Source organism: Diceros bicornis, chromosome 2 (genome assembly GCF_020826845.1).
Source record: "Diceros bicornis minor isolate mBicDic1 chromosome 2, mDicBic1.mat.cur, whole genome shotgun sequence".
Classification (NCBI taxonomy): domain Eukaryota; kingdom Metazoa; phylum Chordata; class Mammalia; order Perissodactyla; family Rhinocerotidae; genus Diceros; species Diceros bicornis.
Genome location: NC_080741.1, coordinates 25,188,964 through 25,206,349, shown reverse-complemented (window position 1 = coordinate 25,206,349; position 17,386 = coordinate 25,188,964). Strand labels below are relative to the sequence as shown.

The 17,386-nt window shown below is 37.7% G+C and overlaps 1 protein-coding gene across 1 annotated transcript in view; it reads right to left on the bottom strand.

Moving 5' to 3' along the window:
* KCNH8 (potassium voltage-gated channel subfamily H member 8) overlaps positions 1–17,386 on the bottom strand; it is a 371,503-nt gene that overhangs the window by 251,772 nt on the left and 102,345 nt on the right. The window contains exon 2 of the mRNA XM_058553749.1: positions 1,676–1,909. Within this exon, the coding sequence (XP_058409732.1) occupies positions 1,676–1,909 (234 nt within the window). The remainder of the gene's footprint in view (positions 1–1,675; positions 1,910–17,386) is intronic.

Sequence of the window (17,386 nt, the reverse complement as noted above, 5' to 3'; positions counted from 1 at the left end):
ATAGCCTCCCACAACAAAGAATTACCAGCCCAAAATGTCAATAGTGCCAAGATTGAGAAACTCTGAGTTAAAGTACAATTTAAATGTTGTAACAAAAAGACCCCAAAATATAGTGATTCAAACAAGATGGAAATGTATTTGTCTTTGTCTGGGGTGGGTTCCTTCCATATTGTTGCTCTACATTCCTCTATGATGTTGTCCTTGTCAAATGGTTAAAGCTGGCTTTCCAACCTTACCTTAACATTCTGACTCATACTCATTAGTTTGCTAGGGCCGCCATAACAAAATACCACAGACTGGATGGCTTAAACAACAGAAATTTATTTTCTCACAGTTCTGGAGGATGAAAGTCTGAGATCAAGGTGCCAGCAGGGTTGGTTTCCCCTAAGTCCCCTCTCCTTGGATGGTAGATAGCTGTCTTCTAGTGTGTCTTCACATGACCTGTGTGTGCGTATCCCTGGTGTCTCTTTCTCTTCTTATAATGACACTAGTCATACTGGATTACTGTCCCACCCTTTTGACTTCGTTTAACCTTAATTACCTCTTTAAAGACCCCATCTCCAAATACAATCACATTGGGAGTTAAGGCTTCAATATACAAACTTTGAAGGGACACAATTCAGTCTATAACACCACAGGAAAGGAGAAGAAGAGAAATAAAAGGGCAAACAATTTCATTTTTTAGAGATTTTGGCTAAAAGTTGCATAAGTCATTCTTTCTTTCATATCGTTGGTCCAAACTCAGTCACACGCCCACCTAACTGCAAAGAAGCCTAGGAAATGTATTATCTAACTTGGCAGCCATGTGTCCAGCTAAAACTCAGGGGGTTATGTTACTAAAAGGAAAACTATTAAAGAGAGAGACAGAACTTTAGAAACTGGAAAATGATGGTTCATTCTCATTTTTGATTTTGCATTTTCCCAATTTAATGCCTCCTAGATTCATCCCATCTACCAGGGCCCATGGGATAAAGCTATCTATTCCCACATAGGACCCAAGCACTGCAGATACCATACCCATCCCTAGATCCTCTTTCATTTAGAGGAGAGTTACAAAACTGCAGCCACAAGAAAATACCTAGTATTTCCCCAGTGGCAGTTTTGAGTCCAGGCAAATTTACTCCCACCTTGAGACATCGTGTTGTCTCCTATTTTGTCTTTAGAATTTAAAAGAGTAGTGAGAAAGATTCTGTGGCGGGGAACCAGAAAAGAAAATGACTATGCTGATGTCCTGTAAATTAACTTCCTTTTCTTTCAGCGAACACTTGATCCCTGTCCTTAATGACTGAGGTCGAGATGTGGTTCTTAAAGGTATAAAATTTGGAAAAATATCTCTGGATAAAAGATCACCTGTTAATATATTAATAACGATCATATCTAATACATATGTTAAGAATGACCATAATATAATAGTAGTATACTTTAGCATATATTAACTCAGTTAGTATATTGACATTGAAGAATTATAATTCTAATGCTAAATTTTCAGGCCGTTTATGCTGCTAATGGCTAAAACAGGGCCAACGTCCAAGTCATTTGTGGAACTTCTATAACAGAGTGTATTTATGTGAAACACCATTAAGCCTTAAAGGGAGTGATGGAGCAATTACTGAGTTGAAAGAAGGTGACCTTTCACAGCTGTCCAATGAGCACCAATCAAAGACAGCCAACTTACCGTTCTTCTTGTAGAACATAATTTCTCCTTTGAATTCTGTTTTTTCCTCTAGTGACTTTTCTATTTGAAGTATCAGTTGCTCGTTGGTTTCAACCCCAAATAAGAATTTGCAGCTGCAACTCTTCTGCATGACTTCAGTTCGGGCAAATCCAGCAAGCTCACAGAAGCCATCAGAACAGTAGACTATGGGGAAACCCTTAGCCACCTGGGCATTCGCAAGGATGAAGTTGCTATCTGTAGAACAATAAGAAGACACTCAGCAACTAAACAAGCATGAGAAACTCTTTTTAAGTCACAATTTCAGTAAAAAATTATGAGCACATGTGTTTAGCTAACACCACCTAAAATGCATGTCCTGATGTGCTGGGGTGGAAAAGAGACAATCCAAAACAGAAAATGGCATTGACCAGCAGAAGTACGTATTGAGTTCTGACTTTGGCTTGCATTTTGAAACACATTGTAGAGGGAACACAGTATTCACTGGCCTACTTTGAGGCATGTACCATCTAGTTGGCAGTAGGGTACTGTGCTTTTGGCGTGATTCTGGTTCATATTGTGAATCTGCCACATGATGTGTAGGTGAACTTGAAAGAGTTACACACTCTAAACCTCAGTTTCCTTAGGCTTGATTTCCCTAAAAAGCAGACTCTAAGACAATGATTTGAATGTAAGTAGTTTATTTGGGAGGTGATTCCAGGAAGTTGGCAAGTAGGGAATTGAGAAAGGGAAGGGAGGGAAGGTAATAAAGAGTGAGATAAAAAGGGATTTATACCTATGGGCACCTGAGGCTCAATCACACAGGGATGCTAGAAGTGACTGGGTAGATCACAGCTCAAAGTTTTCCCAGTGAGGGGAGAGAAAGCTGGGGCATTTATCCACAAATGTCCATATCTCATGGGTTAGGGTGACTTCTGGGGTGTCAATATGTTAGCACTTCTGGCCTGCCCATGTTGGCTATATATATATTTCCATATATATATGGAAATGGTCTGCTTGTGATCTTAAGGGTGAGTCAAGAGGCCATTGGGAGGGCACTGATAGGTGTGCTACAATGATGATAATATCGCTTACTTTAAGATTAAGTATATAACCTGCTTAGCCAAGTGTCTGGCACAGATAAGTACTCAATAAAAAATTATTATTCAGCATTATTCATATCTTTAAGGTTGTTTTATGAACAAATAAGAATCAGAGGACAATCAAAAATAGTAGACTATTGTTAAGTGCTTAGAGATAACTCCTGGAGGTGAGCCTGAGAGGCAATATTCAGGAAAGATTCCTGCACGACAGATTTTTTGAGATTAACTTTGAGGGATGGATACGATGTTTATAGGCAAAAAGATGATTATTGGAGATGGAGTGTAAGATAAGGCATTTATAAAACCTGTTAGTGGGTGACCTTTAGGTTCAAAATGAATTCGAGATTAATATTAAATCATTCATTCATTCACTCAGGAAACAAATGTTGAACACTGTTAGTATACGAGGCAATATTAAAGGCTGGAATTTTAAAGACAATCAAAATAAAAATGGAAAGAACTACAGCACAAGCTGTTAAAAAATCAAGATTCAATATTGTATGTTATTAGATGAACTATTTCTCTGAAAATATATAAACACACATAAACATGTATATATATACCCAATATGAAATATTTATGTATACCTAAACACAAGTGGAATAACTGTAGATGTCTTTAGAGAGAGCAACTTTGGGCAAAGGCTTGTTTTTACTGTATACCTACTGTACCCTTTGAATTTTGTACCATTTGCTTTACGTACTGCCTATTCAAAAAAACAGTACGTTTAAAAGAGGTTTGCAGCACACAGCCTATCTTGTATGCCAGGATAAAGGAGGAATTCCAGCTACTTCCTGGTGGCCAGTAGGACAAGCACTGAAGATCTATTCCATGGGCTTCCCCATCTCCTTTTAAACATCTTTTGCCTGTTTCCAAAGTCCACCATCCGCTGGCAGAACCAAATCCACTCCACTCGGCTTTGCTCCAAACAGCCCCTAAGCTCAGAGTATCAAGTCTAGTGTTAACATCTGCATCCTGCCTGGGCCAGGCTGGCTCTTCTACCCTCCCAGCCAACCTCTCCCAGTGGAGAGAAGTCAGAGCTAAAGGCCCACACTGGGAAGCCTTCCATGATATGTTGTCTTGAAGCCATGGGAGTGAATTAAATTATCCCAGACTAATATTTAATTCTCTCCCCCTTTGCAAAAGCATTTATTGACTATGTACTATATGTTGGACTTTGTTCCAGTTGCAGAGGCAAAAAAGCTTATTAGACACAGTCCCTGCCCTTAAAGATCAGTCGAGAACCTGTGAGAGTTCCCAGGTTAGTCCAGACAGGGGTGCCCTCCTATTGAGGCTCTGGTCTTAGCCTCATCAACTCCACACAGCTTTGGGTCACTCTCCAACCATAGTGTCTCTTCCTCTCTCCCTTCTAAAACTGTGGAGGAGAAAGATTGCTTAGAAAATGTAAACGCATAGTATCGACAAAGTACTCAAACATCCTAAAAGAGCTTTTAATGTGCTTTCAGAAGCCATTTTTCAGTCGACTGCTGACATGTTTACTGACTTTCTACTATATGCCAGGTGACATGGTTCTACCATATGGCAGGTCCCCGACTGAGGTGACGGGGGGTGTTAAAAGATGAATAAGGTATAGTCTCTAGCTCTAGGATATTACAATTTAATTAAAGAAATGCGTGAATGTCAATAACAGTAAAACACGGCATATAAGTACCAGAATCAGTGGTACACAGATAGTAAGTATTACCAGAATTGAGAAATGAAAGATCCTAGGCTTTGAAAATGGTTAGCTAGAAATAAGACAAAAATAGGCAGAGATGATTTATCAAAGGTACTGGAAGGTTAGAGCAGATGCTTGGATGGAGGAGGCTCAGAGGAAGAACGGAGGAAGAGGAATTGAAGACAGAGAATAAACAACATTACATTTTGTCCTAAAGTCCAGTTTTGCCGTTATTTGAAAAGCTACAAGTTTTCTTTTGTTAGTATTTATCTGGTATACCTTTTCTCATCTTTCTACTTCAACCCTTCTAGGGACTTATGTTTTATAGTTGTCTTGCATGTATTTAAATTTTTTAAAAGGATAATATGAAGATACATCCATCACCTGAGATCAATATATTTACTTTTATTAATATTACTATAGTACACTGTTTTTTTACCAACTTAATCTGTCCTTTTCTTCACTGCTTTGTTATTTTGCCTTTTCATTTTTAAAACGTAGGGAATATACCGCACCACAAAAAAGATTTTATAATAATATTTACAAACAATAAACACCCATAAATCATTCATTCAGTAAAAACTCCGGTGTGCACCATACAGACAGTATTTCCCTCCTTCCCCAAAGAAGAAACCCATAACTTGTATTTTTGTAATAATTATTCCCATGTATGTACTTTTAGCACTTATATATGTATCTTTATGCAACACATTGCCTAATTTTTTCCTGCTTTTTGTGGCATATATTATGATATTTCATTCTGCATATTTCTTAGTGATTTGCTTCTTTTATTAATTTTCTTAGCATCTTTATAATTGTTTATGGACACAAGAAAAGACCAGTCCTTCAGAGCTACAATAAGCTTCTGAAAAAAGCTGCTAAAAGATTCACCAAATTGCCTGATCTGTGTGTTTCAATTAAGGATTATAGTGTGTTTGAGGTAGTTAATTCTGTCTGCAAATATACTGCAAAAACAAAGCAAAAAAAAAAAAAAAAAGTCATGTATTTGGCCTTTTCTGTTTATATTTAGCACTTGTCCTCGATATGTAATTGCATTTCAATTCCAAAGAGAATTTAGTGGCAGTCGGCTGCCTCATAAAGCCAAGTGTACTAGCTACATGAATAGTCCTTCTGTTTGGGAAAAGAGTAGCTTCTCTCACCCAGCTATCTACTTGGAAACATATGCTTTTCTGAATACCAGTCCTGGAATCTCCAAAGCAGGAACGTGACCTTTACTTTAGAATTATGCCATAATGATTATGAACGCATCATGGCTATACCACTATCCATACATATGCTAAGGGTATTTAACCTTTTAAGGAATCAATTATGCATATGTGATGCACATCTAAATGCCACACAGCTTTTCCCAGCTTGTTTCTGGGTCATCCTCTTGTGTAAATCCAGTTTTGAAGTGCCAGTAAACAGTAGAATCTAAACGTGTTTACATTTTAGGAGGTTGATTATTTCTTTAAACGCTTCCTTAGCAAAAAGCTTTCATGGATCATCAGAGGGAATCTCAGGGTTGGTAGAGACCAGGGTCATTTAGTCTGACTTCCTAATGTAGAGCACCACTTTCCCATTCAAATGGACATGCACTATTCATTGTTGATTTCCCAGGCACAAAGGGTATAGCGGTAGGGATGGAAAGGTATAGAAGGAAAAAATAAAGAGGACAGGGCAATCATGGATCCACCACTAATTCCTTTCATCCTTGTGCTTGCCCCACTTTTCAGATGAGAACACTGAGACCTGGAGAACTTTAGTTGGAAGCTAGGGATTAAAACCAGGGCTATGTGACAAACTATGTTTACTACATCATGCATTCTTTCTGTAAAGAAGTGACTTGTTCTTTACTTCCAGGTGAAATGGGTTAATTCTATAAAAAGGTTTTTACCTCTTCCAGTCTACAAAGAGCCAAAACACACAGATTTTTCTCTATAGAAATCATTTATTAGAAGTTCATTGACGATATCTCTTAAACCAGTTTGAGTCTCTCAGCAACCTCTATGTCACTTCCTCATTTCCTCTAGAAAGTCAACATTTCAAAAATATGACAGCGACTTTCTTGAGTACAAAATATTTGGCACAGGTCCACTCCAGAGGCTCGCAGGAGGCAAAGAAACGTAGTTGCTATTCAAACGATCTGGTTTCCCATCTCCTCATGCCCTTTTAATGTATATCACAGTACTTCTAAAATTCTCCCATTGAAATATCCTTCTACTGGCCGAAACCGATAAATGTGTATTTCAAGGGGCCTGGAGGCATAGATCTAAGTTCAACATTGTTTTGAAATCTCATTTTTGACTTAGAAATCCATTAGAATTTTGCATTCTACTGTATTGTATATTCATGTTTGTTTGATTGTTTTTTATTTTGTCTTAATACGAGCCTGACAAATTTTTAATTTGATTGAAACTTTGGGAGGATATGCTGTTTGTTTTCTATGACTCTGTGCATACCACTTAATATGCATAACCTAGGTCTACATAACCTAGGTTTGAGAATCATGACTGCAGGTAGAATAGCACATGTTCAAGAGGATTAGGCAGACTCAAATCACTCTCCCGGCAGTCTCAAGTGGTTCAAAACAACCATCTCAGAACCCAGGCCAAGAGCTCTCCACGTGGTAGACCCTGGAGCCATTCAAACCAAAGGACTCATTGATAGATACTAACTTGGCATCAAAGGGAAACCTGTACCCCCTTGGCTGTTTCTTCCAATAACAGAGAAATGGAGACTTTGATGGTCCAGATCTTTATTTCTGAAAAGTGCCTCTGATGTTGGTTCTCTTTTAAAACCAAAGCTTGTGTTGTGTTAGCAAGTACTCGTGAATGTACTCTGCAGACAAAGTAGCTGGGCAAATTTCAGTCCTTTAGTCCTCATTTTCTTGCAGAGAGCAAGAAACAAACATGAACTTTTAGTTTTCTTTTACGAGTTACCCGCACGCTTTCTGAATTATGTTCACATACAGGTCCAACAAAGACAACGTTTGTACCCCTCGTGATATTGATCACAATCATCTCTCAAGACTACTTTATTCAGGCAGATAGAATATGAATGTCTACGACTTTAAAATATTTAAACGATCTTTGCACTTTATATTGATTTCAGGGAACTTAATTGTACCATTTCCAAGTATGATGGCATCTTTATTAGATTAATGGTACTGGCTGCAAGCTAAAGTTCTCAGTGTGCTCCCTGCCAAAATTTAGGAGGGTGCTTGGCTTTGAGGACTTTTCTAACCCATAAGAAAAAAAGCAGATGAATAATTTGCAAAGAGGTATTCTCATAGTCCTTGTGATTTACACATTACCTGCTGGCATGCTTCAAATGGCCATATTGCTAGCTTTCATCACTCATTTATGGTTTGATTTTTAAAATACTGTAAGACAGACGAAGATTAGAAGAAGACTTGGTAACAAGGCAAAGCTCAAGGCTGGAACTCCAGTGCTGAAGTCGTAGTAGAAAGTGGTAAGTTGTATCTGTGTATGAGAATAGCTTGCTCTCTTTAGTCCCATAAGCAAATAAATACAGAGACAAATATAAACAAATATGCTTCACCACCTTGCCCCTGGGAGCATGGTCTTGGGCTAGCAACACCAGCCTCCCTGGCAACTTGGTAGAAATGGAGAGTCTTAAGCCTCAGCCCAGACCCCTTAAATCAGAATCTGCATTTTAACAAGGTTCATGTGCACATTAAAGTTTGTGAAGCTCATTTAGAAGATCACTGGAAAGATGTACAAGAACCTAGTGACAGAAAATGACCAAGGGAGAGTACCTGGGTGGCTGAGGATAAAAAAAGGAAAGGAGCCATTTTGAATTTGCTTCATTTGAATTTTGAATTTTGTACCATATGCATGTAACAGCTATTCAAAAATATCTTCTTAAAGTTTATTTAAAGACTCATTTGAATGGCTAAATGAAAATAACGATTAAAAACAAACAGTAATCTTGATGAAGTAAAAGAAAAACTAGATAAACAAATTTTAAATTATCCAATAAAAAAAGATAAAAGCTCATTAAGACAAATAAATTTTAAGCAAATTTAGTACATTCTTGGTCAGAACTCAGTATTAGCAAGATCACTAAGTTTTGCAAATTCCATTTTTTCAGCTGTGTGAGCTTTGAGGTTGCATTATACTAACTCTTTTTCAGATTTATTGTCTCAGCGTTCAGTAAATGAGTTTAATTTTGAAAAAGAATGATTTTTAATTATGACAGTCCTCATCAAAAGTAAAATGAATGAGGGAAAAATTTCAGAAAATCTCAAAGGCAATTAAAATGTGTTTGCTATTTTATCCACAGTTGATGCTGTACAAGCACATTTGAAACAATATTAAAACGTGCTTACTTTTCTCTAGTTCTTGTCTTACAGAATTAATCTTTTAGGCAAAATGGTCTTTCACATCACCTGTTTACTTTTTAAAAAATTAGTATTATTATCTCACTCTGCCATTGGGATGTACACGCCAAGGGACAGGGGTTTGGTTTGGTTGGTTCATTAATGTGTTCACAACTTCTGGAACAGTGCCTGGCTCATAAGACATGCTTAACAAATATTCGTTAGGTAAATGAGTGAAATAAACTTGTAACGTATTAGTTTTTATTAGAGCACACAAAATGAGGGCAATGTTTTTTTAGCTGAATCTATTATTATATTATTTAGCAGGAATCACTTATAACTAGCAACTTTGCTTTAAAAATAAAACCAGAACCACCCTAAACAGCCCAGCTCATGCCCATAGTTTTCATCCTGACATGCTACTTTTAGTAGTTTTAATAAGCAGAAATAGAGAGCTCAACACGGCTAAACAAAATCCTTTCTCCAAAATATAAAATGAAGAAATCACGAGGCATTTCTGCTTAGTACAGAAAACAACTGTGTGCACGTGAATTAAACAACTTGGAATCATTAGGGACTCTTTGGGGTCATTAAGGGGCTACTTCGTAATTTTCTAATCCAAGATGCTGCATTTTAGCCACTACCCTAGTGGGGGTAGGCTAACCTGTGGCAAATAGTGCATAGAGAAAAGAACTAGGTGTGATGTAAATATCTCTGTATTTGCATATTTATTATTCCTGCATTTTCATATTTATAATTCCTGTCCCTCCCTACCCCTCCTCCCCCAAATCATACATGAACCATAGGTAAGCTTCCTGGGAAGGTCAAGCATTTTTCCTGTTTTTGCAAAAAGCAGGGGAGGAGAAAACTCAGTTCGCTATACTTTCCCCCTTTTCAAGATACACCACTGGATGATATAAAAATCCCAACCCCCTAACCCAGAGGAAGGATAAGGTAGAGAGAGTTAGGTGGAAAGTCGCAGGGAAAGTTTAGCGCCTTGGCAATTGTGGAACCTGGATTTTCTGGCACCATTCTCATTTAGTGTAATTTTGTTCTCTTAAATAAACTTAAATTACCAAATATGTAGCTAATTGTGGTTTAAATTTTATACCTTTGTAAAAGTTTTCTTAGGAGTTTACTTAAAGTAAGACAACATGACAATATTTTTATTCTGAAAAACATAGTTAAACATGGTTATTTGGTTTGGCTCTTATTCGGCCCATTGAAAGGCAGATTAAATGGAACCTAGCAAATGAAACCAGCTGTATTCTATGAATATCTGGATCCCAAAAATATTTAACTTCTCCCCTAATTCTCCTCCAGCACAACCTAGAGTTTGTTTGCAATTGTGTTTAATGCAAAGAATACTTTCTTTTAATTACAAACAGATTGAAACAGACTGTTTACTTCAAACATACATGAAGATTTGAAAATGAAAGTGACTAATTCAACCATATTTTAGTCATTATATCATCTTTTTTACACTTAAAGTCTTTTTAAATTTGAATTTTCGAAGACAGCATATACAAATTAGTGTGCCTGGTGCCCCAGAGTGGACTGATCTTTTTCTTTCTGTTCAAGCTTTGCTTATATTCTGTGGAAGCTAATGCAACTCAAATGTTTTTCATAATTTGGTAGCATTTTCCAGAACCTCGTCTTACCACTATGTAGTCTTCTCTGCTTCACAGTACTCATGTTTAATTAAACAGGAAAGACGAGTGGCTTTACAAGAGATAATTGTAAGTTAAGTAGCAGAGAACACAAAAATAACCTAATTTGATAGTTATAGATATTCCATAGCTGTAATATTAGTGTTTTTATTCTAGTGTCTTTAAAATAATGCAGAGAGAGCGCAAAACTTTAAGTAAAGTGATACCTGGTAAAGGCAGGTCTCTGGGAATTTGGGGGAGAGGTGGAGGCAAGAGGAAGATGACAATAACTGAGAAACAAACCAACACAGGTGAATGCTGACTCCGCATTATGAAACCGATATGAGTAGGAAGGAGGCAGCCAAATAAATTAGACAGGCAGAAATAAAGCAGATGATAACTGCTGTTTGGTAAGCAGCTGCAATATGCCAGGTGCTCAAGTCAGCATTTTGCATTTTGAATTTCTGGCCTCGCAACAGCATCTTATGGAAAGTGTTGTTAGAGATGAAGGGACCTTGGCTCAGAAAGGTTGAATAACCTAACAATGCTACACAGCGAGTTAAAACATCCTTAGAGCTACAATATTCCTGATCTCAGTGGATGACAGCCAGAGGTGATGTAGAGCTAGGATCTGGGTAAGTGTTCCTTGACACCAAGCCCAGTGTTTCTCAAAGTAAAGCCTTTGTACACCTGGTCCATTGGAATCTCCTGGGTTGCTTATTATAGTTGCAGTTTCTCAGGCATCACCTCAGATCTATTAAATTAGAATCTCCAGGGAATGGGAGTGCAGGATCTCCATTTTAAACAAAATCACCAGGTGTTACATATCACATAAAAACTTGAGACCTTCTGCCTTAATGGAAGGAGGTTCTGATGATATACCTCAACCCCGACTTGAGAAGTGATGTCCCCCTTGTAAATGATTATATGCTCAATTTCTAAGGTTTGGGAGGATTCTGTTCCAAAGCATAACTCCTTTGATTTTATGGTTTTCTGTAATTCCCCAAAAGACTCAATAATTAGCTCAGTTCATAGAACTACAGAAGCTCAAAGTTTAGGGAGGATTATACAAGTCAATATATAACCTAATGCCCAATCTATAATCCTTTAATCCCCCTCTAGGATATTCTGTCTTGTGGTTGCCAAGTGTCAGTACCCTAGTGATGGTGACCTCACTCATGAATGAGTGATGTCAATGCTGTGACTCTGAACGGTGCTAACCTAACCCAAACATGGGTTTAACACCTGCTGTTGCTCTTTTTACCTAGAATAATCTTTGCACAGAAAATCATGTTTATCACTCTCCTGTTTTTAATTCTTTAAAGGTTTTCTATTGCAATTGAAATGAAACTCAAATGCCCTAGACCATGGCCTGTAATACCCTCCCTGAGACCTCACCGATTCCTTACCTGGTATCTGACATTGAAGAAAGTTCTTCCCAGCTCTTTCCAGCCTCAGCCTCAAGGCTTTTGCCCATGTAGTTCCTTCTCCCTGAGTTTCATCCTTCAGGTCTCAGATTAAATGTCTACTTCTCAGCGAGTCCTTCCCTGACCATCCTATCTAAATAGGTCATGACCCTCATTATTCTCTATCATTATAGCCTGTTATTTTTTATTAAGACTGTTACAATTTTTAATGATATTTCAACATATTAGTTTATTATTTATGATTCGTTAGCCACTCACACCCAAGCCCACTATACACAAAACTAAATACACACACTAATCTGCAAACTCTATAAGGAAATGGTCCGTTGTTGTATATCCCATCACCAAGCACATTATGTGTGTGTGTGTGTGTGTGTGTGTGTGTGTTTTGATTGAATATTATCTGAAACACACATCCATTTTTTCCTGAGTGAATGGTATCAGTCCATCTGAGTTATGCTGACCTGACATCATGGCAGCCAGCTAACCTGTAATGTAGAAAGCTGTGTTTCCATGAGAAAACTCGTTTCTGTTGATGATTAGATTTTCGGTTGAGCACCTTCTGGACCTAAGTCATGAAGAGGTATAAAATGAAATATAACATATCTGGTAGACATTTTATCCTTTGGATAAACACTGGTCTACATACCAGGTATCTTAAAATTGGCTTCTGGCTCTCTCAAAAACAAGCTGTGTGATGGTGCCCAAGTCATCTCCCCTCTGTGGGCCTTACTGTCTCATCTGTAAAGTAAGGAGTTGATTATATAATCTCCAAGATTCTTTCCAGCTCAGACATATGGTGATTCAATAAATTATGGACACAGAGGTATGTGTAAATAGTGACTAAAATGTAATGATTGTCATGAATGATGTAAAAATGCTGCATACAATTGTAATCTTAGAGATAAGGGAAGGAAGGAGGGAGGTAAGAAAAAAGGAAGGAAGGAGGAAGAGAGAAAGGAGAAAAAACAGACAGACAAAAGGAAAAAGAATTTGAATATTAGAATCTAGCAGAAGGATCATTTTAAAACAGCATGGAATGTCTCAAATGCTGAAATTCTTCCAAGGTTTCAGGAAAGGCTTTGAATGACATTCTGCTGTATACACTTGGGGTCACAACCAGATTCTGCCACTTTTAGCTATGAGAAGTGGGAAAGCTGTCTAACTTTTCTGAATTTAGTATCTTCCTCTTGTGAAATAGGAGATGATTATTCTTCCACATTAAATACCTCACCTAATGCTTGGCATATAAAGACATTGCTCAATAAATCATTACTTCACTATTTCCACTGCTGAAACTATTACTAACTGAAACATACAATATCATGAATATTTCCCCATTTATCCCTGTTTTTATAACCATAATTTGAGTAGTGATATAACAATATACCAAAAGTTACTTAGCTAATCCTCTGTTCTGGAAATTATATATATTTTCTGAGAACATGCTAGGTCTGTTCCTTAAAAGATTTTGCTGTTAGTAAAAATTAAAGTTAGTATTTTGGATACATCTTCTGGAATTAAAAAAAAAAACCTGTAAGATTCCTCCCTCCCATCTACTGCTAGGCACTTATTGATACCAAACAACCTTGAGGACTTGCATCAAATTCTATAATTTCCAACAAAAGTCCATTGAGGGAAAAAACTAAAATGTGTATTTCATGATATAAATGTATGCTATGAAGTAGCATCGTCCTAAAGGCAATTTTTTTTTTTTTTTTTTGCTGTTTTATGTTAGACAATTTAAGAGACAGGGATGTAAGGTAATTGGTTCTTTTGCCCTTGTAAAGGCTCTTTTGGCATTGTTATTCATCCACAATTGGAAAGCAAGATGTATTTGCTCAGCATGTGGTTATTAAATCACAAAAAGAGAGTTATTTTTCTATACAAATAAGAAATTCTCAGAAAGAGATGCTAGTCTCTGCAAAAACAGAGACTTGGAATAATTTCTACTTCCTGTTTTTTTTCCTTTTTCAGTTGTTTTATGATTGTCTAGTCTACTATTTTCTCAGTCTAGAGGCAAGAGAATTATATCATTTCATATATTTTTAGCGTTGCTACATAGAAGAGAGAACAGTCATGTTCTAGGTTTGTCCAGGAAGCAGAATCAAAGCCCATTGATGGACATCACAAGGAAAAGGATTTCATCTCAGCATGCATATAATTGTATCTAATAACTGAGGCTGCCCAAAAGGTCACATGCTACCTCAAATCTGGTGAGCTTCCTGTTACCAAGAGTACTCATATTGAGATGGATGACTGACTCAGATGCAATAGAAAGGGGGCTGCAATGAGCAGCAGCAACTTGGCCTAGATGACTTCTAAGGCCACTGGTGAAAAATCTAAGAAATAATCTTGCCATGCTTTGTTGAAGGGTTTCTTCCAACCAAGCCCTGATTTCTGGAGATCTTTATATCTACATACAGAAATAAAGTATGCCAAACCCAACTGCTAAATTTCTCATCTTAAAATTTATAGGACATATATAAATTATAAATTATTATAAATATATATGTGTGTATTTACCCCTAGCCAATAGGCTTAAAAGGGCCAATATGCCCCTTTAATTACATTTTTCCTAAGCAATAAAGATATGATTTGGATTTAAATTGTTTTGAAACAAAAGGTATACAGACACACACACACAGGCCCTAGATCTACATTATTCCTTGATCCTGTTCTGAATCCCACAATGGTCCATGCACTTTGATCTATCAGAGCTGATATATTAATTGCACAGATTTCTCAGTGTGGCTGTTTGCATATGCTCCAAGCTCAGTCTGTACAGTACAGGATCTTTATCACCTGCATCTATAGGACCCTTATTATTTACTGGTATTTTATTCTGTGCAGATTCACGTAAATCACTGAACTCAAGAAATGCACTGCTCTCCAGTGCATATGCCTATTATGGTTGCCCTCTAATACTCAGGTGTGTGGTTCTTGTGCTAATGTCAAGGGCAGGTTTTTATAAGACATCTTGGCTTTTGGAGAGAAGAACAACCAGGGTTGCCATATACAATTGAGCAGGTCATGTCCTAAAAAACTATGCCCAGCTGACGGCTGTTTGGGGACTGAAATCCAGCCTGCGCTCAGCTCACCAAACCATGAATACTGGTATTGGGTCATGTCCACCGGAGGACGGGGCCTTGTCTAATTCCCACAAAGGCTATGGTCAGCTCTGAGAACAATGGCCTCACGAATAATATCTGAAGACTCTTCTGTTACTCAACAACAAGAGTAATAAAAACATCTATATATACTTCCTGTGATCTCCCATCAAATGGCTATTCCCAGGCGATTTATAAAAAGTAATTTTAGAGAGTGACATCAGCATCATGGTGGAGTGAGTTGTTCCCTTGGTCTCTCCTACCTATGTTACAACCAAATGGACATTCATTAACCAACAGAGGATTCCCTACAAAGTACAATAGGATGTCTGAGAGATCCACGCAGCCACACATCTGAAAGTGGAGGTACTGGATCCCTGGAAAGCAGTGGCAGGAGGTGAGTGGATTCTCTCCTCCCCTCCTCTGACGTGGCAGCGATCTAGGTCATAGGCCCTCACACAGCAGTTGGCATGGGGCTGTAAAAGGAGGCTGGGGGGCAGGAAGGCCTGCATGTGAACGCTTTCATTTTCGAGTTGCAGCCTGGCCTGAAAGAACACTCAACACTGAGTGGCAAAGCTCAGCCACCTCATGGGCACCCCCAGCAACTGCAGCAACCCAGGCAAACCACCCGTGAGCACATAGTGGGCCAGAGCACATGAAAGAAAGTACCCCACTCCTCCTGCCTTGCTCACCAGCTCAGCTAGTCCTCGGGCACGGCAGCAATTCCTCAACAGAACACCTGCCTATACGTGTGTAACCCAAAAAGCAGCTATAGCCAACAGGCAAACGCAGGTGAGCACTATAGACACAACTTCCAGCAGTCACGGTGGGTTCAGAAAACAGAGTTGCTGCCTCCCCCCGAGAGGTGGCAGGTGGAATCTGCGAACTGATACTACTACAAATGCCTTGGCAAAGGATCAATTCAACAAACACCATGAAAAACTACAGTAACACTTCAGAGCAGAAGGAAAATGACAAGTCTCCAGAAACCAAACATGAAATCACAGAAATTTACAATCTAAATGACAGAGAATTCAAAGTAGTTGTCATAAAGTACTCAGTGAGTTACAAGAAAACTCAGACAGACAGTTCAATGAACTCAGGAATACAATGAATGAGCAGAAAGGATACTTAACCAAACAGATTGAAACTCTAAAAAAAAACAAACAAATTCTAAAGATGAAGAACACAATGAATGAGATAAAAAAAAATCTAGAAACATTAAAAAACAGAGCTGATGTTATGGAGGAAAGAATTAATAACTTAGAGGATGGAAACATAGACACACTTCAGGTGGAGGAGGAGAGAGAACTAAGATTTAAAAAATTGAAGAAATTCTTCGAGAATGTCAGACTCAATTAGGAAGCGCAACATAAGGATTATACATATCCCAGAGGGAGAAGGAAAGGAGAAAGGAATAGAGAGCTTGTTCAAAGAAATAATAGCTGAGAACTTTCCAAACCTGGGGAAGGAACTGGACTTATAAGCACATGAAGGCACTAGAACTCTTAATTACATCAATGCCAAAAGACCTTCTCCAAGGCACATAATAATAGTAAAACTGGCAAAAGTCAATGACAAAGAAAAAATATTAAGGGCAGCAAGGCAGAAGAGAATAATCTACAAAGGCACTCCTATCAGGCTTTCCATGGATTTCTCAGCAAAAACGTTACAGGCTAGGAGAGAATGGAAAGATATATTTAAAATACTGAAAGACAAAACCTTTCAGCCAAGAATACTCTATCCAGTGAAACTATCCTTCAGATACCATGGAGAAATAAAAGCTTTCACAGATAAACAAAAGCTAACAGAGTTCTTTGCCACTAGACCTCTCTTACAAGAAATGATCAAAGATGCCCTTGTGCCTGAAACAAAAAGAAAAAAGTTTACAAAGCCTTTAGCAGGGAGATAAATAGACAGACAAAATCAGAAAACTGAAGCTCTCCATCAGAACAGGTTAGAAAAGACTTAATTCTAACAGAAAAGATAAAGGGAAGGAAAGCATCAAAAATAACTATAAACACAAATTTAGTCAAAAACTCACAACACAAAACAGAATAATTTGTGACAACAATAACTTAGAAGGAGAAGAGGAAAGGGATAGAACCTGCTTAGGCTAATGGAGATAAAAGGCTATCAGAAAATGAACTATCTCATCTATGAGATCTTTTACACAAACCTCATAATAAACACTAAACAAAAAATCTGAGCAGAGACACAAATCATAATTAAAGTGAAAACTGAGAAAACCATCACAGAAAACCACCAAACTGAAATGGCAGTCAGAAATATAAGGGAAGAGAAACAATGGAAATATAGAACAACCAGAAAACAAGAGATAAAATGGCGATATTAAGCACTCAAATATTAACAATCACTCTAAATGTAAATGGATTGAATTCTCCAATCAAAACATACAGAGT